At 45.6% G+C, this 26,712-nt stretch overlaps 1 protein-coding gene across 2 annotated transcripts in view; it reads right to left on the bottom strand.

The window, feature by feature from the left end:
- LOC147725676 (uncharacterized) overlaps nt 1–26,712 on the bottom strand; it is a 225,664-nt gene that overhangs the window by 184,106 nt on the left and 14,846 nt on the right. For both annotated transcript variants that reach the window (XM_086964348.1, XM_086964347.1), the window contains exons 2-5: nt 23,777–23,856; nt 22,932–23,051; nt 14,793–14,880; nt 2,024–2,121 (exon numbers count right to left, since the gene is read on the bottom strand). In XM_086964348.1, the coding sequence (XP_086820474.1) occupies nt 2,024–2,121; nt 14,793–14,880; nt 22,932–23,051; nt 23,777–23,856 (386 nt within the window). The remainder of the gene's footprint in view (nt 1–2,023; nt 2,122–14,792; nt 14,881–22,931; nt 23,052–23,776; nt 23,857–26,712) is intronic.

The raw sequence follows: 26,712 nt of genomic DNA, 5'->3' as shown, positions 1-26,712 counted from the left end.
GGCCGGTTTTCAATCATGCGCCAGCGTTTAACATAAACTCTGACGCGAGCCTATTGAAAACAAGGGCGGGGCTTAAAGTTCCTTCCGAAAGTGTACTGATTAAAAAAAGGCCCTCGCATGTCGAGAGCAGCACATGCGCGCTGCTAACGCCAGGCGAGACCAAAAAACTAGCCAACGATGGCACAACATGAACCCGGATGGATTCGGACCCAAACGCCAAGTGCTTAAGGAACACGTCAGAAAAAAAAACAAGGAGGTACTGGCACCAGCTCCCTCTACTTAAAGAGAAACCATTCCTTGCAGAATAAGGCTTCAGAACTGCCCATCCAGCCCTTGTACTTCCACATCGAGGTGAGGGAAAACCCACACTCTGCAGGCAACCAAACTCCACACTACCCTTCCCTTTCCTATCCCTCCTACATGGTACAACATGACTCATTGAGGGCCTAGAGAAATATGACCACAACTATGATGGATCTCCACTGGCTCCACCTGTCGGCCCTTCCCATTTTTACAACAAGCTGCAGCATTTTCAAAACCATCCCGATCAGCTCCCTGCCTACCTTGGCTGAGAAGCTCACCATCTCCAGTGAGGATAGGCACAAATGCAGTCAGGACACCATGAGGCTGGAGAGAAAAAGATAAAATACAAGGCAACAGCCTTTTCCATCTATGCACCAAGGACCTGGAAAAAAACTGTATTCATCATGACTGCCACTAGCCGTCTCTAATTTTGGCAAGGTCAGAAAACTCACCTCTTTAAAGAACACTGCACCATAATGCCTCCTATCATACGCTATCTTTGCCTTTGACCATGTACAGCAATCCAATGACTTTCGGCTAGGTTTGGGAAATATAAATACCACATACAAACAAATCTTTGGAGTGCAGAGCACCGGAACTGCATACATGTGCAGGGGAGAATGCATAAAACTACTAATGAAGAAAAGGAGATCTCAAGTCATAAAAAAGACAAAGTACCTTGGATATCCGGTGTAGCAAAAATAGCAGCCACTGTATAGTATAAAGTAAAATTAACCAGGTATATGGTAGCATTCAGAAGTCACTTAAAGAGCTGAAGTAGATGACCAAGCTAGACAATATAAATGCATGCAGCAAATGCGCGTATGACACAGACAACAAAAATACTGCATGTACCTTAAGACGTGTCAGGAGGAAGGGATGTGACGTGTCGGGGTGGACGATTCCGCAGCAAAGAAGATTCAACAGCTCAAGAAATTACAGCTCAGACATTTGGAGGTACTGTTGGTCAGAGTTTGAGTGGTCTAGGAATTTCTTTTATGTGAATTAGTGGATGAGTTAATCTGTCGAAAGATGTTCAGTTTTTTCCCCGGATGGTGGTTGAGATTGGTGTTTTTTACGCATACATCACAAGTCTGTGTCAAATTTATCATATCTGAAAGAAATGTGTTGGCTCCATTCAAGAAAGAAAACTTGAAAAGCATTTCTACAAGACAGTTTTTGGTTCATCCCACCAAGAGATCTTTGGTCAGAGGTTCAGTGTTTGAAAGAAATCATTTCAAAAGTGGATTCAGCTTTAGAATCTGTGGGGACATAGGCATTGAAGAAACTAATGATGTATGTCAGCATGAAATGTAAGTTGCATAAATGCTCTACAAAGTGGTGAAAAGATTGCAAGAGAAGCAGAAGATGCACAGGGGAACGTTTTCAATCCTCCTACACCCCTTCCAGGCCTGCTTCACATTCTTGTAAAGGCTTGCCCTTGTCATAGCTCAGTTTTTGCCAAGTAGCCGACCAGATATCTTAGAACAGCCCCTGTGAAGGGCTTTTTCAATCAAATCCACCCTTGATGGTACTATTCACAGATCATGAATTTACCATGAGTCTCTAAAAACAGAAATATACTGTTCTCTACAACGTTTGGACAGGTTTCAGTTACCAAATTATGCACTTTAAAGGAAACCCAACTATTCAATCTTTTAAACTAAGCAATACATCTAAGACTGACCCATAATATCCATCATGTAAACAAAGATTTTACCTTTATTGGATGCACCGACTCCTTCGAGGTTTCATGCTTGAATGGTCTCTTGATGGGAGAGCTATTGTTTTCCTCTTCAGACTTACAATCATTTTGCTCTAGGTAGAAAATAACATAGGTCAGTCACCACTTGGAATCCCACATCAATAATTAGCACATCACAGGAGATTATGTTAAACATTATCACTGGCATAATTTACAATAAAAGTTTGAACTTCATCCGCTTGCTCACCCAAACCCAGCAAATTATACATAAAGAACAAGTTATTTACCTTTGGTAACGCTTTTTCTGGTAGATACAATATCTGCCTGTGGATTCCTCACCTTGTGAATATCCCCCCTGCGTCAGCAGCATTCGGAAATTCTTTTGTAGCTTCGCGCCGACGTGGAACGACGTCACAGAGGCACGTCATCCAGAGCGACTCCGCTGACGTCACCGGCACCATATAAGGCCCACGCCGGCGTGACGACACCAGTTCCTTTTTTACGCGTCGTCAACGCCAACGGTTTTCTGGGATCGTCCAGTAGCTTTGTAGTAACTGTAGGAAGGTGGATATCCGACTATGGTTGCCCCCAACTTTTTGCCTGGTGTTTTGCTGGTTTTTCGACTTAGTTGACCTGGGGCCCTGCTATTCAGGACCCCAGGCCCACTGCTCTCTGTAAAATGGATTCCATGTACCTTAGGTGCACTTACCAATTGGTACTGGGCCACCTTATCAGTCCCTGTAGAGCATACCTTAGGTATGCAGGGCATAGGTGTACCCAGGGCCTACCAGGGGCTGCAGCATGTATTATGCCACCCAAATCTGACAACTGGCTGCACGACAGCTGGGGCAAGGTGGTGTAATCACCCTTTGCTTTAGATATAGTATTCCTATATCTAAACCTCCAGGGCATAGGTGTACCCAGGGCCTACCAGGGGCTGCAGCACGTATTATGCCACCCCTGGCTGGCCACCCAAATCTGACACAACTGGCTGCACGACAGCTGGGGCAAGGTGGTGTAATCACCCTTTGCTTTAGATATAGTATTCCTATATCTAAACCTAAAATGGACACATGTATTCCTATCAGTCACTCCTATGGCAGGCCTCATCAATCCTGAAGGCAGAGTGCTTGGAATTATGTGAGATGGTGCTCTGGCATGAGCTGAGCCCGTTTGCAGCTTGCGGAACCAAGTCCTAATAGCTGTTCCATGATAACGCATACCATATACTCTTAAGTGCGTTATAATCCTCGCGGTTATGTGCCAACTTTGGTATCGCTTTATCAAAACATGTCGAGCAAGGTGTCATACGAATTGGAATACTAACCCCTCGCCAATTCTGGCGACGGGGTTAGCATTCCACCCTTCTAGAGGGACACGACATGTATGTAACTGAACCCAGGTTAAAGTTAACTCGAGCCTCAGCATCACAAAATGGATGCTGCCACCACAGACAAGTCTGACCTCCTGCTGCTGGGAGTCCCTCCAGCGAGGAGAGCTCGGACAAAGGGTTTCCTGTCAGGGGGCGGTGCTAGCACCATCCCAGACAGGATTTTGTGTATCCCAGGTAGGCAGGGCTGAGAGGAAGGTGACTGCAATTGGCACCCCGGTGCTCACTGTGCATATGCCAGCTCAAACCAGTTCCAGGAGCACCCCAGCCCCTGAGCTGGGGAGAGACCGGACAAAGGAGAGGGGTGTAACCACCCCCCTCCTGGTCCCACCCATGGGCAGGACCTAGTCGCGAGCCAGCCCCTTTTCTTAGGATAAAGGTAGGAGCGGGCCCCCTTCCCAAATTGGATAATCTTGAATCTTGAACTACTTTCCACGAAAGGAACTCTTGACATTCTCTGAAGACTCTCCCTTGTGGCTAAGAGTAGCCACCCTGCACCCGCAGGCACCACCTAAGCATCGCGGTTTGCTGCACGTCCATCCTCCGGATCAAGACTGACCAGCTCGACGAGACCCGGATTCCCTGGCATCTCTGACCTCTACCTGCATCATCAGCCCAGCTGAGATTCGTGGGTGTGACGAGACCTGAGGGACCGGCCATCTTCAAAACCTGCACGACGCTTAACCAGCACGACCTCCGAGGGATCCTCGAGTGAGTGCCCTGGGGTTTGAGAAGCCCCGACCCAGAGCAGCTCCAGCACCGAAGTCCAGCCCCCCAGCATCCACGAGATCTGCGTGGGGCCCTAATGCTCTTCTGCTACTTGCCACGTTGTCCGGTCACTTGCCCGTTGGCCAGTGACTCTCCTGATGACGTACCACGACATTTGCACCGCTGGTCTGGTTGCTCCAGACTGGCCCTTGCTCCCTTCCAAAAGAGGAGCACCCCGGACCCTCCTGGTCCGCTCCAGACGCCATCTTGACTCTACCACGTGGGAGAAGGGTTTGCCTGCTGCTTCGGTGATCCTGGCGAATACGCACACGAAGCCTCACCATCAGAGTCCTGTGCTTCAGACGCCGAAGCCTCCGCTTCCTTACGAAGAAGCCTCACTTGCGACTTCGGCCTCGAACTAGAGTCCTTCCCTGAGTGATGACATGACTCATGGCTCCTCTTCATGTGCTTCTTCCTCGAGGACTTTGAAGCAAGAGCTGATGGAGACTCCGAACGCGACCTCGATCGAAACCTCGACCGCCGAGACAGAGTCTTTGAAGCCTTATCTTTTTTATTTTTCAGCTTTGCAACGAGGAGCTTCGTCTCCCTCTCCCGAAGGGCCGGCAATCCTCGACTTCATGGTCGGAGCTCAGGTACCAGACGCAGCATTCATGCGGATCAGCGGATCATGCGGAGAGCCTGGGCGCGCGCGGGCGGCTCTCTGGGCGCGCGCGGGCGGCTCTCTGGGTGTTGGGATTTGTAAATGAAAATGCCTATTTCCCTACTCTATAGCTGAACAGCTGGCTCGGCTAGTTACCAACAATGTGAACATTTTATTGATTGGCGATTTTAATTACAGGGCCAAGGACACACAGGGGGGACCCCATGCGAAAGAACTAAATGATCTTCTGGTCGGACTAAACCTTAGTCAGCTAATAACTACAGCCACACATGATAAGGAACACACTTTAGACCAAGTGTGGACAGCCAATATCACAGTAGTTGCTTTGACTGTCTCTCCTTGCACCTGGTATGACCTTTCTCTTATCCAGTTTACTATCAACAACATTACTAGAGTAAACTCGTCAAGGCAAAAAAAAAAAAAAAAATTGTTGCTAGAAGTTGAAATAATATTAACATCACCCAATTCCATGCCACTCTAGCAAATACAGTCCCCAGTCATCAGACAATAATTCATTCAAGTGAGAGAAACCTCACAGCATCGCTTACCGAGGCCAGTAATGAATATGCCCCATTAAAAACTATTTGGTTAGCAAGATGTCATGAGGCACAAAAATGGTTTTCTCCAGACTTACAAGATCAAAAACTAGTACTTCGTCAAACTGAAAGGAAATGGAGAACCAATTATTCCCTTGACCAAAAAAGAGCGATACCAGATGCAATTGAAAGAGTATAAAAAAAAGCAATTCTTTCGGCTAAAGCAGCTTATTTTTCTTCAAAAATGAGTTCTTTGAATAAGTCTAAAGAGATATTTGCCGTTGTGAATGAATTATCCAATCCTGATAGTTACATTAAAATCAACTCCCAGCCAAGCTTTTTGTAACTCTCTCAACTCATTCTTCATTGAATAAATTGTGAAAATAAAAGCCAGTATTCCCCGTTGTCCTGTTCTTCATGGCTCGCCCTCTATGTTGGAAAATCCTTGCTCTTTTGAGCAATTTCCAGCAATTGTTAATCAGACCTTTTTGGACCTTTTGTCTAAAGTAAAGTCAGGATCACCTACAGATAGTTGCCCGCCTCACATTTCAAGAGAAATTTGTATTACCTTACACAGACCAGCTCTGGCTCTTCTCAATGACTCATTAACACAGGGTTGTGTCCCGAAAGCTTTTAAGGAAGAAATAGTTGTCCTCTTACTAAACAAGCATTTGCAATGCAATAGATCTCGCATTAATTAAGTTTGCGCTATTAGCATTGCTAAATATTGCAACACCAATTGCAACAAAAGTCTATAAGTTGTAGTGTAGGCCAAAAAAAATGTGTATTTATTTTGTAGCAATGGTGGCATGTTGCGCTTTGATGAATATGTTTATAAGTAAAGTGTGCCATACTGCGATTGCTACAATAGTTAATTGTGGATGCGCTAACAATTGATGTGTGCACTGATGGCTGGTGGTGTGTGTGCTTGTAGAAATTGTGCACTGATGGTTGGTGGTGTGTGTGCCTGGTGGAATTGTGCACTGCCGGCAGGTGGTGTGTGCCTGGTGGAAGCGTGCAATGACGGCTGGTGGTGTGTGCCTGGTGAAAGCGTGCACTGACGGCTGGTGGTGTGTGCCTGGTGAAAGCGTGCACTGACGGCTGGTGGTGTGTGCTGGTGAAAGCGTGCACTGACGGCTGGTGGTGTGTGCTGGTGAAAGCGTGCACTGACGGCTGGTGGTGTGTGCTGGTGAAAGCGTGCACTGACGGCTGGTGGTGTGTGCTGGTGAAAGCGTGCACTGACGGCTGGTGGTGTGTTTGTGTGCTTGGTGAAACTGTGCACTGACAGCTGGTGGTGTACGTGTGTGTGTGCGCCTGGTGAAAGTGTGCACTGACGTCTTGTGGTGTGTGCCTCGTGGAATTGTGCACTGCCGTCTGGTGGTGTGTGTGCCTGGTGGAAGCATGCACTGACGGCTGGTGGTCTGTGTGCTGGTGAAAGCGTGCACTGCCGGCTGGTGGTGTGTGTGTGTGCCTGGTGAAAGTGTGCACTGACGTCTGGTGGTGTGTGATGGCTGGTGGTGTGTGTGCCTGGTGGAAGCGTGTACTGACGGCTCGTGGTGTTTGTGCCCGGTGAAAGCGTGCGCTGATGGTGTCTGTGCGCACTGACAGTGTGGTTGTGTGTGGGGAGGGTTGTGTGTAAACTCTCAGCTTCATATTCATTAACGTTTAGCACGCTTTGTGTGCCAACAAAGGTCAAACAACGAAATGTAGGTGAAGTTGGTCTACATTTCTGAGAGAGCAGAATCCAACTGTCAACAGCTGTTCTTAGGAAAAGCTGAGGAATTGAAACCTATAAGGAGCGAAATGCTGGTATGTGATGCATTGATCAGGTAGAACGAAACCACCAAGGGAATGAACCAGACAAGCAAAAAAAGCAATTAACTTGTAGCAAATGCTTTTATTTATAATTTTTAAACAAACAAAAAAATCAGTTTTGTAACAACTGTTTTTTTTTTGTTTTTTTTTAATCAGATTTGTCCAGATTCCCGAGTTTGAGTTAGTCCGGATGCCTCTCTGGCATTACACAAGACGCTGGTCCCGCCATGAAGTAACTAGAGTTCAAGCAGATATACTGCTCCATAAAGATGTGCGCATGTCTTCATGCTCACACAATGGTACCAACTCTACTCGCCTTCAGTTTAACCAGCGTACACTTCTAAAACCGAGGGCTCTGTTCTAACCAGACTTGGAAGCATTAACTTTATAATCAAAACTAAAAGCTGATGACGTCACACTTAAACGTGGCAACATTTTAGCGAGTAGGGGAAAAGTGAACGTTTGATTAATGTGAACGATAAATAAGTACTGGTAACGCTAATATTTCTGGCATGGTTATTTACAAGCCAGACCCTTTTGCCTTTGACAGCGTTTGTCATTTGCCGAGAGGTACAATGGTAGGCAGGGTCTCTGGGTGTCTGTAAAGGTGGAGCAGTCAAGGAGCAGAGATAAGGAGCCGCAGTGCTAAGAGAGAAGAGCTGTGTGACAACAGTCAAAGTAGCAGGGAACGAGCTGTATTTTTGCCACTCACTAAAAGAAACCAGGCTCCGAATGTTAGTGTGGGAAGTGGAAGTGGTGTGGACTGTGAGGGAGGAGACGTCTGCGGTGGGAGGCCAGACTGGAGCATGGGGGTGTCTGCATAGATGGGGAGGAGGGGGTGGCAAGCACCAGAGGTTACGTGATAATGTGAACTGAAGTGTGGGGGTCCTAGGGCGAGAGAGAGTTGGACTGAGAAGAAGGTGTGAGGTGGTGTGGCGAGACATGCGAGAGAGGGAGTTCCCTGACGGAGGAGCACCGCTAAAAAGTTGCAGTGAGGTGATGTAGCCAGACTGGAGCCAGTGGGTTTCTGTTCTTCAAGGCGGACTGGGTTCGCATGACATGTAGAAGTGACGATTTTGCAGGGTCTGGAAGCAGCTGCCATGATTTAAATAAATTAGTGCGGTGGCCCTGAGGCAGGCACCGCGCTAATCTGAAACAAAATGTTACATTCGGGCGCATGCATAGAAAAGAAAGCCGTGCAGCCTAAGTGCGCTCCTAGCCCCTCCCACAAAACATTTTCACCTCTCCCTTTAAACTGATGCATTTTTATGTAGTAAAGCACCCTATCTCCTGGAACATGATTGGTGCCTGTAAGGCGGGATGCCATTGCAGTACACACTCCTGCAATTAATGCAAAGCACGAACCGCGCAGAAAATGGAGAAAAAAAAACCTTAAGTAAACCCAACAGGGCGCAGGGAGTGTCATTGGAAGGGTGGTGGCTTCACTCACATGTGGTTGAGGGTGCGTGTTGGCCGAATTATCAGTGAAAAATCGGTGTTTCACACTGTTCTTCCTGTGCTTCAGGACGCCGATCGCCAAAGTGGTCGGTGAAGAGACAGGAACCACTTAATGTAGAAGGGATGCACGCAGCAGCTCGGCATGCTGTGAAAGCCAGCATCACACTGCGAGAAAAGACAGATGGCGGAGAAGTGCAATAGAAAACGAGATATATGTTGCTGGTGGCATCACCGAAAGAAGCTTTTAGAGGCGGGGGAGCGGATCCCTTTGAAGCACGGCCTCGCGGCCGTGAAGAGGTGTGAACAGCAGGGATGTAATTAGGAGGGGGGAGGAGAAGTGGGCGCGCGAGGCAGGCGGATGGAAAGCACGTGCAGCAGGGGACGGAGCGGATCGAAGTGAAGCTGCAGGTGGCAATGATGCGAGGCAGGCGGATGAAAGCGCGTGCACGGGCACATGCACGCGTCGAAATCCGAAGCCTGGTTTAGCTTTCCTGATCCAACCCTATAATTCTACCCTATCCATTCCTTGCGGAATGGGAGAGGCGAGACCTAAAAAAATTTAAAAAATCAGGTGCGGATCCTGGGGCCTTGGCCAATTATAGGCATATATCCCTGCTCCCTTATTTGGCCAAAATATTTGAATCCTATGTGGCCAAATGTCTCTGCACATTCATTGAGCAGTTGGAGTATCTTGATTCTAACCAGGCAGGGTTCTTCCCAGCCCATTCTATCGAGACAGTAATACTTACTGTACTGGATACGCTCCGAGAGAAGGCGGCATGGCCCCCCCCTTGGTGCTGCTGGATTTTTCGGCAGCTTTGGACACAGTCGATCATAGTATTTTGATCGACCGTGTCAGGACGGCTGGTATTCAGGGGATAGCATCCAACTGGGTGAAGTCATTTCTCGAGGAAGACACTCAGTCACTGCGGCTTTAACAATTCTCTACACCCAAAATGGCACCAACATGTGGAGTGCCACAGGGCTCCTCACTGTCCCTCACCTGTTTAATCTCTATATTCTTCCCTTGCTGCACTCCTTGAAAGATAGGAGGTTGTGCACGTATAATTATGCGGACGATCTGCAACTGGTGTTCTCAATCGATAATTCATCTGATTCGATATCTGAATTTCAGGCAACAAGGTTACATATACGCGACTGGATGAACCAAAACCAGTTAAAACTGAACCCTGATAAAACGGAAGTGGTTCTGATAGGTGGTTCTTTGAACCCCTGGAATGCACATTTTTGGCCAAGTGAATTAGGTTCTCCACCTAATCCTTCTTCCTCAGCCAAAAGCTTGGGAGTGATCATTAATAGTGATCTTACTATGAAGTCCCAGATAAGAGCTGTGACCTCCACTTGTTTCTTGCAACGGAGGAAGATAAGGAAGATTAGGAGACTACTTACTCGTGAAGCCTTAATCCAGGTGGTACTAGCCCTGGTAATATCCCATCTGGATTATGCGAACTCTTTACTTCGGCATTCCACTCTACCTCATAAAAAATTTGCAGATGGTTCAGAATCAGGCTGCGAGGCTGATTTCCCAACAACCTAGATGGGAACACATCACGCCTACTCTGAAGGAGCTACATTGGCTCCCCATTTCGCAGAGATGTGCGTTCAAAGTTGGTTGTCTCGTTTTCAAAGCCTTGTATGGTGCTAGCCCTAAATTCATATCTAGGCTTGTCCAGAAATACATACCTACACAGAGCCTACTCTCTGCCCATAAGAATCTCTTAACAGTTCCCGTTTATAAACAGAAACGAATAGGCGGTTGCAGGTTTGCAGTATTGGCCCCCAGTTTTTGGAATACACTCCCCTTAGATATTAGAACCTGCACTGAATTGGTTACATTTCGCAGACTTCTTAAGACCTGGTTATTCACTCAAGCTTATAACTAGTTGGTTGACTGTTAATTACATAGGCTCCAGAAAATTTCAAAGTCAGCGCCAAGAAACTAATCAGTGTACGAGCGCTTTAAAAGTATATTTAACATATCAATGCCATTTATTTATCTGTTTTCAAAACCAATACATAAATAAAAAGTTTGTCATTTACAATCCCAATAGCTCTATCTTTTTCGAAGGCGAGACCGTTGCATTGTAAATGCTTGTTAGGTCTCGAGCCTAGCATTGCAGTGCAAAGCGAGACTTCATGTAAGGGCTTTTTTTAAAAATCAGACCACACGCTCGTGCGTGTGGTTTTGTTATCGTTGCAGGCTATTGGGCGTTGTGTGCGTCTTTCTAACAAAGTCAGCACGCAATTGGGCAAATACGGGCGCATGTCCGGCATTTGCCCCGCCCATGGCCTATTGGTGTCTGTTACCCGCACGGCAGACATCTGTTTTGCATTATCGTGACTGATAATGCAAAACAGAGGTCTCAATATGTTGCGCGCGCACCACTTGTTGTCATTCTCTCCGCTTCCTTCTCGATCCCTGCTATCCAGGTTATCATGTGTAGCTAGGGCAGTGTAGGCAACAGTAAAGGGCAAGACTAACAGATACTATGCCTGGCTACACCATTTTGACAACCATGACCAAGGCAGTGTTTCATGTTTGTGGTACTCTATTGCGTCGAAGTTTCTGTGGAGCATAATGGATTAAGGCATCAAAAACACAGTTTTGTCATTAGAAAAATACATGGGATTGACTGTAGTTTGTAGGTGCCTCTTTTTTGAAAATCGATAAAACCATTTCTGTAGCAATTTAGGATCACACAATGCCGCCGGAGGATGATATTCGGTGATTGAGACATGTTTGCTAGAGGCAGCTATTGCAACAAAGGACGTTAGGACCGAATTTCGACATGCTAAGTCAGAGACAACAGATGTATTGAATAACTCCCCTAAGGTCTATTCATTGCACCGTCAAGGATTATTCGTTCAGTTCTCTTGACCTGTAATACATCTCCTTAGTAACCACCACAAATAGTTTACCCATTTCGTCTTTTCTTTCAAAATATGTGTTGTAAGTATGAGACATTTTCTCTGGGTCCTGAGGCAATTTGTAATTTTAGGTATCTTGCACTCTGTATTACTGCCCTTCAATTGTATAATCAAGTAGCTCGCTTTGGACTTTTGGGGCCAGCTGTAATAAATACTTCTCCCAAACAAGCATTTGCAAAATTGTGTGCTATTAGCATTGTAAATGACAATGCCTTTTATTTATATGTTTAAAAAACATACAATAATAGAAGGCATTATCATTTACAATACCAACAGGCGAAATTTTCGCAAATGTGAGACCTATTGCATTGCAAATGCTTGTTCTATTTTGATTTCGTAAAATGTACATATCAGCCATGCCCCACATCCCTATGTCAAAGTGTTATTTATGAACATTTTGTCTGTGGACAGAAGATGTCCATAAATAACGAATTCATGTTTTTGTGGGACCCAGTTCATCAACCTTGCACAGCTCCCGCTTAAGCTGCAAAAGTGGGCAGTTTCCTACGCCACTGAAAGTTGGTTAAATGCAGTGGAGACTCGAAAAACAAACATTTGGGCACATTAAAGAAAAAAGTGAGATATATCAATGCAAATACACTAAGACAGAATAGTGTATCAAAGTAATAAACTTATGTGGATTAAAAAAAAAAAGTAATTTACAAAAAAAATTTTTTTTAACAATGGCCTGGAGCAGTCCTTCCTAAAAGTAAATCTAGCAAAAACAAAAATACAGCTAATCTACTCTTTGGAAATACCCTTGCCAGTCCATGAATTGCTCCTTCGACACTCACCTTAACATCACTCCCAGAGTGGTCCCATCTGCCACATCGCGTATTATCACTATTAACCAAGATCTCACAAGGTACCTCACGTTCAGAAACCTGCCTAGGCGACCTGTCTCCAACTATTCCTACTAAAGAAACTAAAACAGACTTCAGAGCTCTGGCGCCGAATCTAGTCCTCTATCACTCTCGTAGGGTAGGATTCTACTCTGAGGTTCACCAAATCCCATGTTGGTTCCCCTCAAAGCCATGCCACATATTAATTGGCCGGGTCAGAGGTGAAGTAAGTTCAGATTACAAAGATTCAAGAGATATCTAAACTACAAACTACGCACCGCAGGAGGTGAACGGAACACTAGAAGGAAAGCACCCCACCTGGAGGAGATCCCTAAAAGACAAAGAGTTAAAGGAGTTTGAATGTCAAGCTTTACGTATTAAGCACCAACTCCCAGAGAACCTCAAACTGACCCCTAATCTGCATCCATTCCAAACATCCCTAAAAAATACACCTTTTCAATTAAAACTAGCTGAGTAGACACTGCCAAATTTACATTTATCATAGATGCTCCTGCTCGCTATCATGAGCCAAGATTACTGTTAGTTTTAGTTGTTACTTATAAAGTGCAGCACTGCTCGTGTTATGTCCGTTCTACAGAAATACCTTGAATAAACAAATGGTCAGACCCAGGAGTACCCGATGGCAGCAGACCTGATGGCAGCAGAAGTCGAAGCTGGCCCTTACACCGCGACAAGGAAAGCCAGCTAACTCCCTTGCCCTGTGGCACGGGCTGAAATGCCTTGGAGAGCATGAGGCAGACTTCTTGGATTCTTAAACCGCTTCTTTTAAGATGGCTAGAAATTTTAAATGACTAAGACTTCACTTTAACAGGCTCAAAAACGTCTTCAGATGTCCAAAAATCCTTAAGCACAGGTTTGGAAAACAGTCGAGCAAAATTTAATAAAAATAATTGGAAGTAGGACTGTGTTTCACAGCAAATGCGGTTTTCAACAAGCCAGGGTTTTTCAAAAGAACAAATGATAAGAGCCTTCATGTGCTTTGCAAACCATGGATGTTTGACCAGGCTGGGATATGATCCCACGAGAGAGAGAGAGAGGAACAATAGCAATTGTGTCAAAGACCTGGAGCTAGACCAGCACTGAAACAAAACACAGGAAAAAACGAAGTCATAGAGTTTGGCCAGAAACCATTGGTCTGGAGCAAACTGTGGAGGCAGTTGGAAACCGGAACATGCCCTGACCCTGTTCTCAAGGCAAGGAATTTGGGCTTTCTGATCGACAAAGACCTAACTCTCGCTTCCCAAGTCAACCAGGTGTCACCTGCTTGCTTCCACACACTGAAAGTCTTACGTAAGATCCTTCCATTTATCCCCTTCTCACTAAGGAAAACTGTAATTGCAGCATTAGTCCTGTCAAGGATAGACTATTGCCATGCACTATATTTGGGGGTAGGGCAGCTCTCCAAACTTCAATCAGTACAGAACGCGGCTGCAAGAGTACTGCTCGATTTGCCTAGACATCATCCAACGTCCAAGAGTATAAAACATCTCCACTGTCTTCCTGTCAGACGGAGAATAGAATCCCTCTATGGCGGAGTAGCAGATGATATCTAACTGTTATATCCTCGATACACGTCATCACGCTGTCTTAGGTCAGCTAATACTAGACTGGTCCTTGTCCCCAAGACTAGAAGGGTAAGGTGGGGAGGAAAAGGATTCTCAGCTCAAGAGAGCCAACTGTGGAACTCCCTTCCCACTCATTTGAGACTAAAGCCCAGCAGGGCCACATTCAGAAAATTGATAAAAACACGGCTTTTCTCTACACGCTCGACTCGGCAGTGCATGGACTACACTTACCTCAGCGCCAAGACGCCTCGGCAATAGTGCGCTTAATAAATATTCAGTCAGACAGACTGAAGTGAAATACTACAAGGTCATTGGTCAATTAAAAATAAATAAAAAGCTTAACAGCTAATGACTAACCCATCCACAAAAAAGAGCTGAATTCTCCTTATATTGCATCTTCAAGCAAGTGTTTCACAAGCCGGTCAAGTTCATCCTATATTTTAAGATCATACTTGGCTTCGTCCTCATCTGATAGGGTCGAGTAGAGCGCCACATATCCTATCTATAGTGTTTTCATTACTTGAACGTTCCACGCCAGTATTTAAACACTCCGGATGATGGTTACCTCTGGGCCAAGCCTTTCAACACAATTTTGCAGCCTCAGTTTTATTGCTTCCTTGGCTAACGCTCCAACTGATTGCGAGGTCCATATTTTGCCTATTTCAAGGAACCGCATTTCAATTAAGTTTCTTTCTAAGTAATGAAGGAACCCTTTACATCGTTAGAAAACAAACAGCTCAGACTTTAAAAGACAACACAGATAAAACAGTCAGTGAAGACATGACATTTAACTAGAAAGCATGGAGTAGTGAATTTACCCATAAAGTGTTGGCCACTAAGGTAACCAGATCCAGACGTCAGCTGGAAGGTGACTGGTGGAGTGGGCTCACGTCCGCCAAGATTAACCTAGAAAACAAAAGGAAAGATCTATCAATACACTGTACTGCACTGGGATTAGTACATTTCAAAGCCTGTGAAAACAATACTCTAAACCACCACATGTAGAAGGAAACAACATTAACTGCACTGCATAACGTATTTAGGGTAGCATTATGTATAGGCACAACACCTCTATTTCATGCACTCAAAAGTTATCCATGTGACTAGCACGCTATATCGAGTTATGTCAAATTATACAGAAAACTTAAATGTAAACCTGCACATGGTTACATTTAAGGGAAAGAATGAAATAAGAGGTCTGTGATTAAGCATCATATAGGCACACACAGAGGTAGACAACATATTCAATCATCAGCACCTTTCAATACAGTGGAAAATGTAACCAGGCATCACAAATGAAGGACTAAACAGGCTTATCTTTACATGAGCCCTTTGCCTATGCAGCTCAGTCCCTGAAAAGCCCACAATGTCAAGCCATGGCACTTTCTCCATCCACAAGTGCACAAGGTAATAAGCTGTTCCAACAATATTTCTAGGGTTCGCTACTTGAAAATAAATATGGTCTAGAGTGTAGACCAGATAGAGCACGCCCTGCGACAAACATTCAACAGAAGGGGTCCCCAAGCTCATAGCACTGCTCACAAAACAACTCTTTGCTGCCAATGTGCAAAGTCATTGGGGTAGGTTTCTAACCTCTACACACATTTGCATGCATTTTGTATGGGCCATTCTATCTATTTCCATGTTTGCTAATTTGTGTCCTTTTAATTTAAATACACACTTACTATGAAGATACTTCATCAGCTATCCACACTACAAAATGAACATCAGGATCAGAGAACAAATGGTACAGGATTCCTTCTTGACTGACTCCCTCGTAACCTTTCACCACCCAGGAACACAATACAATAGAAACTTCAATCAGTAATCACCTGGCATGGCTGGATAAAGCACATTCGTAAATATCTGCATTTATTGCATGTGCAATTCAAGTGATATGAAAAGAACATGTTTGGTCGTGAATCACAGGTTCGGTGCATCTTCTCGCATACTAGCAACTCTTTGAAGTGAACAGCTGGTCTCTTCTCACTACTCTGCAATCAAGGGATTTGTTGTCTTTCAACAAAGAGTTGGGTCTGTCAGCATCACTAGAATTCATGGGATCAGAAACAGTCTGCATATTGTTCAGCAGACCATTTTCAGCCCATCAAAGGGGCACAGCCTTAGGAGACAGGCCATTAGGTAGACTCCCTCTTCCCCTTGCTCCATAACGCCCCATCGCACCTACACAGCTCCTGCCCTCCCGCCGGTCTAACTCCCTATCCCCCGATAGAGCACCCGCCCCCAGGGGATCTCACAAAGCAACCACAAGACCTTTGCAACGAAAGCCAACCCCGCTCCAGACATCCTCCACGACAACGCTCAATTCATTCCCCCCACCCCCAAAAGCAATCGGAGCCCCATCACAGACGAGGCTCCCGAACCCCCTACTGAACAACACACACCCCCTCCACTCCCAACAACCAACCAGTGAACCAGTCCCGCAGGCAATGACTCCTAAATCTCTCCCTCCACAGACACACAAGAGATGGCTGCCTGAACCACAACGTGATCTTCCACACCGCACATCCAGGACCACCCATAGGGATAACATGGGCAACTCCAAAAGCCAACACCAAGAGCCCAGTCAACACCCTTACACGACACCCATATTTACCGAGACCGAGCACGCAATGCCTCCAAAGACTCAACGACTTAGCACGACCACTACACCTATCTGGACCCAGAACAAGAGCCACACTGTCTACCTCCCCTCCCCACCCCGAGATGAAGCCACCCGCTCCTCCGTAGAGACACCCAGTGACTCGCCCTGATGGAAAGCCAGCTAGAAACAGCAATACCATGCCTCACCGAAATCTTACTGAACCTCCCTTCACCCCGAAAGCCTAACCAACACCCGACACCCACACCTACCAACACTCATCACACAAGGCCTCACAAGACCAAACGCCCCTCTGGAACCAGACACAGAGACCCGAAAGGTCACAAACGAGGAGGAGGTATAGCAATCATACACAAGGCAACATCTCCGTGACAGAAATGGACGCCCTCAAAAATAACTCTTTTGAAGTCTTACTGCCACCATTAAGACGAGTAACAACAAAACATTACTCTGTCACCCCCTCTACCATCCACCAGGAAACACCTCCGCATTCGGAGAACACCTCTCTGGCCTGATAACTCACTGTTCACTCCGTGACTCCAACATCATAATTCTAGGCAACCTCAATCTACACTGGAATGAGGAAAATAACTTGCTAATCAAAACCTTAAACAATCTCCTAATCAACAACAACCTCACCCAACACTGCACAGAGAAAACCCACAATAGAGGCTCAATCCTAGATGCCATTATCTCTCAAGCAGATTCAGTCCTTATTAACCTCAGCCCGTTGATTGGTCTGATCACCACATCATTCTATTCCACATCAACCAAAAGATCCAATGACAGCCAGATACGCAGTATCTCCTCCCCCCAGGGAAGCCAGGTATGCGGGTTTCCCTGTGTGCAGCGCTTTGCGCTCCAGAATAGGGTTAAAGGCCCGGCAGTTCTGAAGTTGGCAAGTATTTCGATTGGCAGCCATTTGAGCTCTCTGAGTGCTGGCGAGATGTGTTCATATTTCTTTACTCCGCTGACCATTCTGGCTGCTGCGTTCAGAGCTGTTCTGAGCGGAGCAAGGTGAGATTTTGCTGATCCTGTGAGAGTTGCATTCCCGTAGTCCAGTCTGGACAGCACCAGGGATTGAGTGGCTAGTTTGAGGTCATTCGGAGGTGTGAAGGGTTTTATTTGAGTAGTTTAAGGTTGAGGAAGGCGCTCTTTGCGGTGTTCTTGATGGGTTTGCTCATGTCTAATTTAGGGTCTAGAGTGATTCCCAGCGATTTAAAGAATCGGCTACAGTGGGGTTGTAGTTGAGAGCTTCAATAGCTTTTAGCCATTCTGTGATTTGGGGGTTCTTCTCCTTGTTGGAGATGAGAAGGAATTCCGTCTTGTCTTGGTTAAGTTTCAGGTGGTTGCATGTTAACCAGTGTCGGACTTCACTTAGAGTGTCGTTCAGTTTCTGAATGTCTTCCATGAGGAGGTTTCCTGATAGAATCGTCTACATAGAGGTGGAAGGGAATGTTTGTTTTTTTATAGTGTGGTGGTAAGGGGTTCCATATAGATGTTGAAGAGTTGCGGCAAGAGTACTGATCCTTGGGGGACGCCCCTGCTAACTGGGAAGAAGTCTGACGTGAGTTTTTGATTTTTATTCTTTGGGTGCGGTTATGTAGAAAAGGTGAACCATTGTAATACCACCTCTTCCGCTCCAACCCTTTCTTGAAGTGCCCTAATGAGTAGTTTGTGGTTAACCATGTCGAAGGCTGACGATGGGTCCAGGATTATGAGTGCGCATATCAAGAGATGACTTGGCTGCGCATGTGAATGGAGATATCAATTACATTTAGGATCGCTGTCTCTGTACTGCAACCTTTTCTGAAACCCGATTGGTGGGGGTCTAGAAGGTTGGTGCTGTCCAGGAGTTGACTAAGTTGGAGGAGAACACATTCATCCCGGATTTTTACTAGGAGAGGGAGGTTGGAGACGGGTCTGTAATTGTTCAGATCGTTTGTGTCGGAGCTCGTTTTTCTCATTAGAGGTGTGACTTGGCCGGTTTTGAGAAAATCAGGCATGACTCCAGTGCTCAGGGAGCGGTTTATGATCTTGGTCCAGTGTGGAGCTAAGGAGAGTTTAAGCTTTTTGGCCAGTTGGGCAGGAATGGGATCCAGGACGTGTGCTGAGGGTTTGGCGCTGGAACTCTTTTTGATGATCTCTGGTTCAGAGATGGGTTTGAAAGATTTCCATGAGTTTGGGGGGGGGGGGGGGGGGGGGGGAAGGGGAGTTTCGGTGTGATAACTTCTGTCCCTGGGGGTGATTTACTGCCAGGGGGACTGCGGAGTACGTCCATGGAGAGTTCGATCTTGGTGACTTTGTGATTGAGGAAATTGGCAAAGTTGTAACACGGGTCTTTGGAGGCCATAACTGGTGTTGAATGGGGCTTGGAGGTTTGTTGCCAAATGAGATTAAAGAGTTCTTTGGGCCTGTTTTTTGCATTGCCAAGTGCATTACAAAAGAAGGTATTTTTTTTGGTTCTTTGTGTTTTTTAATATTTCCTGCGTACTGATTTGAGTCTCTCGTAGGATTGTGGAAGGGTTGTTTCGCCAGAGTCTTTCTGCCGCTCTTAGTTCTCTACTTTCAGAGCTTGTCTGTGTTGAACCATGATCTAGATAGGTTGTTCCTGACACTTTTTCGTTTCAGGGGGCTACTTGGTCCATAATGCAGGTTGTTGTCTTCTTGGAAGAAGTCTTTGTTTGTCACGATATAGGGGACTCCTCCCTTGGACAATACTGCGCATGGGCATCGGCTCCATCCGTAGATTGTTTTTCTCCATGATGGGAAATGACGGAGTTAGTAGAAGTAAAGAAAAAAAGGGATGTCCATGCGTATGCATCCAAGTAAGAAGAAAAACTGGACCGGATACAAGTCCCTGGGGAGGAGGGAGGGAGTGTACAACTCTGCAGCTCTACATGCCAAGAACAGATGCATACTGGCAAGTAGTATTTTCTGTTCGAGGCATATGAGCTGCAGATTGTACATTGTGCATCGATTGTGCAGCAGTATCTCCCCTAGCGGTGGTCACCTGTATCCGTTGCAGTAGTTTGAAAGTTTTACGGTAAGCTTGGCCTACTGCAGCTTGCTGCTTGGCTTGCACATCAACACAATAGTGTTTAGTGAAGGTGTGTGGTGTAGTCCTCCAGGGGTATGTTTCCTAAGAAAGCCATAGAGGCTCCTAGTTTGAAAGTGGAGTGCGCTCTAGGAGGAACTGTTAATGTACGTTTAGCTTTTATGTAGCATATTTGTATACACTTTACAATCCACCGCGTAATCCCTCCTTTAGAGATGGGGTTGCCCTTGTGCGGAGGAGAGAAAGCGACAAACAGTTGTTTTGTCTTTCGAAAGGATTTAGTTCAATCTATATAGTACAAGAGAGCTCTTTTAACATCTAATGTGTGTGAAGCTCTTTACGCTACAGAGTCTGGGTTTTGGAAAAACACAGGTAACTCTACGGACTGATTTAGGTGTAAAGGAGTGATGACTTTTGGATTAGATCCAAGAAACACCTTGTTTGGATGTATTTGAAAAAATGCTTCTTGTATAGTGAAAGCTTGTATCTCACTTACTCTTCTGAGAGAGGTAATGGCAACAAGGAAAGCAGTTTTCCATGTTAGGAATTGCAGTTCACATTTATGTAGAGGCTCGAAAGGGGGTCCCATGAGTCTCGTAAGTACAATATTTAGGTTCCACACAGGAGAAGGTGGTAACCTGGGTGGGATTATTCGCTTTAATCCTTCCATGAACGCTTTTATTGCAGGAACTCTGAAGAGAGACAGATGTTGCCCGTTTTGTAAATAGGCTGCGATTGCTGCAAGGTGCAGGCGTATGGAGGAATATGCCAAATTAGACCTTTGTACATGTAGAAGGTAACAAATGATATTCTGGATGGAAGCATCCAGGGGATATATTTGATTATTTTTGCAATATATTGCGAATCTTTTCCATTTAGCGGCGTAACACGGTCTGGTAGTGGGTTTCCTGGCTTCTTCAATAATGTTCATACAGTCTGGTGGTAGGTTTAGATAACCAAACTAAGACTTCAGGAGCCAGATCGCCAGATTCAGTTGGTGCGGGTTTGGGTGTCTGATTTCTCCATGGTTCTGTGTTAACAGGGATGGAGTCAGTCGTAACTTTTGGTGTAGAACTAGAGAGAGTTCTAACAGTGTGGTGAACCACGGTTGGCGTGCCCATGTGGGAGCTACTAGGATAGTTTGAGAGACTGTTGTCTGAACTTGCACACCACTAGTGGAATTAGTGGGAGAGGCGGAAAAGCATAAACAAATCTGCCTGACCAGTTCATCCATATCGCATTGCCTTCGGACAGTGGGTGTGGAAACCTGGCGGCGAAGGCTGGGCATTCAGCATTTTCGTGGGTGGTAAACAGATCTATGTGTGGTTGGCCCCACCTTTGGAATAATGGCTGAAGAACTTGTGGATGCAGTTCCCATTCGTGAATCTGTTGTGAATACCTACTTAACAGATCTGCTACCTGATTGTGAACTCCTGGAAGGTGTTCTGCTAACAGGTGTAGGTTCTGAGGAATGGCCCATCTCCAAATGTAGAGTTGCAGAGAGTGTGTCCCTCCTTGTTTTTGTATATAGTACATGGTTGTCATATTGTCTGTCCGGATTAGGACAGCTTTGTTTGGCACTTGAAGTTGGAAAGTCTTGAGTGCTAAGAATATTGCTAGCAGCTCTAGATGGTCGATATGGAGCAGTTTATGTTGAGTGTTCCATTGACCCGGAGTTGTATGATGTAAGAGATGCGCTCCCTATCCTGTGAGGGATGAGTCTGTTGTGAGCACTTCTTGTGGAGTAGGCTGGAGTAACGGCCGCCCCGTTGTCAGGTTTTGGTGTTCCACCACTGCAGAGAGCGATGTGTGCGGCTGTCCACCAACACTAGGTCTGTTAGTTGACCTTGAGCTTGGTTCCACTGTTCCGCTAAGCACTCTTGTAATGGGCGCATTTGCAATCTTGCATGTGGCACTATGAAGATGCAATCAAGCCTATTAGTCTCATGAACCCCCTGGATTGCAGAGACTGTTGGCGTTGAAAGGCCGTGACTAAGGCTTGAATGCTCTGTATCCTGGCTGGACTGGGATAAGCTAGGGCTGTAGTCGTGTTTATTGTAGCTCCTAGATACTGATGAACGTGCGAAGGCTGCAGGTGCGACTTGGTGTAGTTTATTGTAAACCCTAAGTCGTGCAACGTTTGAATTGTCGGATGTGTGCGTTGGACACACTGACTGAATGACCTGGCTTTTATGAGCCAATCGTGACGGGAGCGAGATGGTCAGAGGGAAAGGCCAGCAACGAATGGAGAAGGGTCATGTGGGGAAGGGACATGAGCGGTTGGAAGTGAGGTGGTGGCAGGCACAGGAAAGCCACAAACGGAATGCAGTAGCTGGAAAGTTAAGAAAAATAACTAAATAAAGTATGTTAAAAGCATATGGCCAGTGGAAGGACATAAAGCCAAGCAGGAAGCTGTTGGTAGGAGGAGGCGGTGTGGACTAACACGAAGAAAGGAAACAAGAGTGACGTGGGAGCGTACCAATGGTAAGTAACGGGTGGGCTCTAGGCACCTTTTGAGATTTATTTTTGTAGTCACAAAAGATTTTGCAAGCACAGTGCAAGTGTCATGTAGGGGGAAACCTAAAAAGGACGGTGGCACAAAGGTAGGAAATGGAGGAGAGGAAAAGAAGAGAACAGAGACTGTAACATGGGGGATAGGACAGAAGCGCACAATGGATAGAAGAATGAAGGGGGGTAGAGCAGCAACAAGTAAGAGAAACACAGGAGAAAGGGATAAGCAAATGATGGTGAGAGCAACGCAGGGGGAAGCACATGAGAGAAACAAAGCACAGGCTGGTAGGAGATAAGTACACAAAAGAGCACGTGTGAGAGAGCAACCTGGAATTTCGAGGGGTGTTTGGGAGGAAAGCACATGAAGGAGACAGCTAGAAAACACACAAACACTCATGGAGCGCATAGCAAAAAAAAAAAAAAAAAAAAAAAAAAAAAAAAAGTCCTTGAAAGTGAACAGTGGAAGCTCATATGCTAGCCAATCAAAGAGATGGTAAAGAGGTTATGTTCCATTGGGATGGACAAACAAGATAAAAAACTGAGACAAGGAAGCCATTCTATAACAAGTAAGGAAATGATAGCAATAAAGCCAATCAGTGTTAAGCAATGGGTGGGCTGCAAGCACCTGTAACTTCTTGATAAGCCCAGAATAGGTCTTTTGCAACCAGAGAGCTTGCGCTACCTGGTAGGAGATACCTAAAAGGGAACACTACATGAACATGGCATCACAAACACATGTTTATTAAGTAAGACTTCAATACTGACCGGGTTCAGCGCGTTTGGCCTCAGAGAAGCTAGTGTGACTGGAGAACTCTCCCTCTTGAAATTTGGCATCTCTATTTTCACTGGAGGCTTCTCCTCTTTGACAACAGGATCGAAGCCCATCTTGGAGCAAACAAAAAAACTGACAGTGAGAAGGATCGAAGGGCTTCAGATCAGGAAATCAAAACAAAAACTCCCCTTTTTCTCACATGTCCAGTGTTCTTAATCCTCTAAGTGCCTGTTGCCTCCCATCACAGTGAAGTTTGCACGTCTTTTACTTCACTCCAAATCACAGGAAGTTTTCCTTCGCTCTTTCTTCCTGCCAATCTCATCATTCTTCCCTCTTAACCCGTTCAAATTTCTCAGTTTTTTGCTGCTCTCCCCCAACAGCCAACATTGTCATTAATCTATCCTTTTCCTTACTGTTCCTTTGACTCTTCTTATTGATAATCACCCAATGCTTCTGTTCATCACCACCACACAGATATACCCAGCCTTAGTTTCTTCTCTCCAACAGATGCATTATTCTAGTTGGTTAATATAATGCTCCTCTCTTTTTCTCACACAAGCATTCACCATCCACAATATTTTCAATGCCTTCCGGCTTTCTACTAAGCACCACCCACTCATTACACCTCTTCTTTCGCTTCTCGCTGTTCCCATCCCTCCTGAGATTCCAACATAAAAATCAATGTATTCTGCTCTTGTATCCCTTTCCCATACATCAAACACAGTGCTCCGCCTGCTTTCCCTTTACTGTAGCAACCGTACTACTGTCTCCTCTCGCACCCCAGCACCCAATGAGCGTGTCCTGTCAAGCCCCACTCTCCGTCATGGTGTTCTCATACCGTGTGCACAAATGTCTGCTCCTTGCACGGCTCTGCTGCCCTCCAGTGGTATTCCTTCTTATCCTCCCGGAGCTCGTAACCTGCAAACAATAAATATTTAACATGAATGCTTGGTCTATACACGAGCAAGGAAAGTTTGACAGTTTAAAAATAATAGAATTTAGAGCAGGGATCAAAAACTCTCTACTGACATAATTCTCCTTGTCCCCAGCCCAAAAAGCACTGATAACAATGATCAGTTTACTCTGCCATGTAGACTAACGTCTAGGAGCTTGGATCAAGGAAAACCACTGTGAAAAGTAGGGAACCTCCAGGGTATTGGCGATTCCAAGGCGGTGTCCGCAGTTTGTAGACGGGCGATTCAGCCGGCCTACAGGATCTTCAGCGTAGAAATCTACAGGATGACTGCCGGCACCGTACCATTCCCGTTCCGTGTGAGGAACGGGAATTGTACACAGTGGTTTTCCTTGATACAAGATCTGTGGAGACGTGGTCCCACTGACTCACTGCCACTCATTCATTTTTGGGATTGCCGCATTCCGGAGCTCCCCCCACTGTATATTGGATCTCATCACTGTTCTCTTTAACCTGGCCAACCGGGTTGGAATTATCACCGGCGGAGTGCCCTGAAGAAGTCAAGGGTTACTTCAGTTTGTGAGGAAACACGTGTTGGCTGGTTGTCCTTTGTCTTTTTACTATTGAAAATAAAACTATTAACATTGTGTAGTATTGAAGTAGACAGCACATAAGTTAGGCTTGTAGAATAGGTTTATTCAGCTTAGGAGAAGCACAGCGACAGGAACCAGGCAAAGGCTATCAACTGCCAGAAGGCAACATTCTACTACAGAGCCATAGAACATGGGTACACAAAGGTTCTAACTACAGGTGCCAGGAAGGCACAAAACAGTGAATACTACATTATCCTCTTTTCAGTAAAACAAAAGAAGAAGCGTCCGTACTAGGAGAAGAAAAAAGAGAAAAGAAGAGAGAAGAAAAAGAAGAAGAAGAAAAAGAAAGACTGTAGAGGAAGAAGAACACAACTAGTAAAAGGAAAAACAAAACAGCGGCAGCAGATTATCTGAACCTGGCAGGAATCCTACACACTCTATGACTCCTGCGAGGTCCAGGAACAGAAGCATCAACAACATCCCCACCATTACCATCAATAACAACAGTACCAGAATGTTTGTCACTTGAAACAGAACAGGGATTGGGCTGTGAAACACCAGCGTGAGCATCTTCACTACTGACTTTAACAATTTTGCAGACGTTCCACCAATCCTTATAATTAACCCGTACAGCATTTCCACAGATCTTGTCAACCACAACAGGTTGAGAAAATTTGCTCCTACCTTTGGTGACATGGACAGGATTTTTAATTCGAACCACATCACCAACACAGAAGTCATGGGCAACAGATCTCTTCCTTTCATCAAAATAGGACTTTTGCTTCTTCTGAGCCTCGGACACATTGTCTGACAAAAACATCAACTCCATTCATAACATTCATTTTTACCCACTTGGACATCCAACCCGGACAAATTTTGGTGGAGGGTTTCCTGCCCCTCAGAAGCTCAAAAGGAGAAACCCCAGTAGAAGAATGGGCTGTGGTACGATAAAACCACAACATGGAACGCACAGCATTCTCAACTACACACTTGTTAGCAATGGACCACTGGATGCAGTTGTTGAGAACACGGTTCATCCTCTCGACAAGGCCATTGGCCTGGGGGTGGTAAAGGGAACTTTTCTTATGTGTCACACCACCTTGCTTGAGAAAAGATTCAAACTCACAACTGACAAATTGGACACCATTGTCGGTCATGACAACAGAAGGAAACCCCTCTCTCAAAAAGATGTCTTTCAAAAAGGAAATTACACTGGCAGAGGAGGCTTCATTGACAAAACGAATTTCCGGCCATTTTGAGTAGTAATCAATGGCAACTATGGCAAAACGGGAACATGAAGGTAAAAGGTAAAAAGGGCCGACCAAATCAATCCCAATCTTTTCCCACGCCCTTTCCGGAAGTTGAACAGGCTCCATGGGAGGAGACCTAACCTTATGACTTTTATCTGAGGACTTGCAAATTACACAGTTGTCAATCAAGGAATCAACGCACACATCCATCTGCGGCCACCAGAACACATCTCTCAACCTGCGTTTAGTGAAAGTCTTCCCTAAATGCCCTTCATGAGCACCATCGACCAGACGCTTCCGCAGGCTCTCAGGAGGGATGAGCCTCCCACACCGCATGAGAATGCCATCCTCAACAGTGAGCTCGTCAGCAACTTTGACAAAGGTTTGAAAAACCCCAGTAACATTCTTCTCCTTGGGCCAACCAGACTTCAGATAGTCGACAACTCGTAGAAGAATTGCATCTTTCAACAACTCTCTTTTCCACTCACTCTCACTAATTGCACACATGCCCTCAAGATCCAGACCCGCGACAAAACAATCCTCTTGGTCTTCATCCTTTTCAACTTCTGAGTCATTATCAGCTAATGGAAAACGAGAAAAATAGTCAGCTCTGACATTCCTTGAGCCTGGCAGATAAACAACCTTAAAGTCATACTGAAGAAGCTTGGTGGACAACCTCGCGATTCTAGGGGTGTGTTCCTTGATTTTTTCCCCGGACAAAATAGAAACCAGTGGGCTGTGATCAGTACAAATAGTGAAATGACTACCCCAGAGATAGGGGTTGAACTTCCTGACCGCCCACCAACAGGCCAAAAGCTCCTTCTCAATAACAGAGAAGTTAACTTCTGCTCCACGCAGTACCCTGGAGGCATATGCGATGGTGTTGTCAACCTGTCCGTTCCTCTGAGTGAGGACAGCCCCAAGTCCATATCCACTTGCATCAACAGTCACCACACACTCCTTGTTGGGATCGAAAGGTTTGAGAATGCTCTCCCCAACAAGCTGAGATTTGATCCAC

This window comes from Lissotriton vulgaris, chromosome 3_2 (assembly GCF_964263255.1).
Source record: "Lissotriton vulgaris chromosome 3_2, aLisVul1.2, whole genome shotgun sequence".
Taxonomy (NCBI): domain Eukaryota; kingdom Metazoa; phylum Chordata; class Amphibia; order Caudata; family Salamandridae; genus Lissotriton; species Lissotriton vulgaris.
Note: the sequence above shows the minus strand (reverse complement) of the source record. Positions and strands in the feature narration are given on the sequence as shown.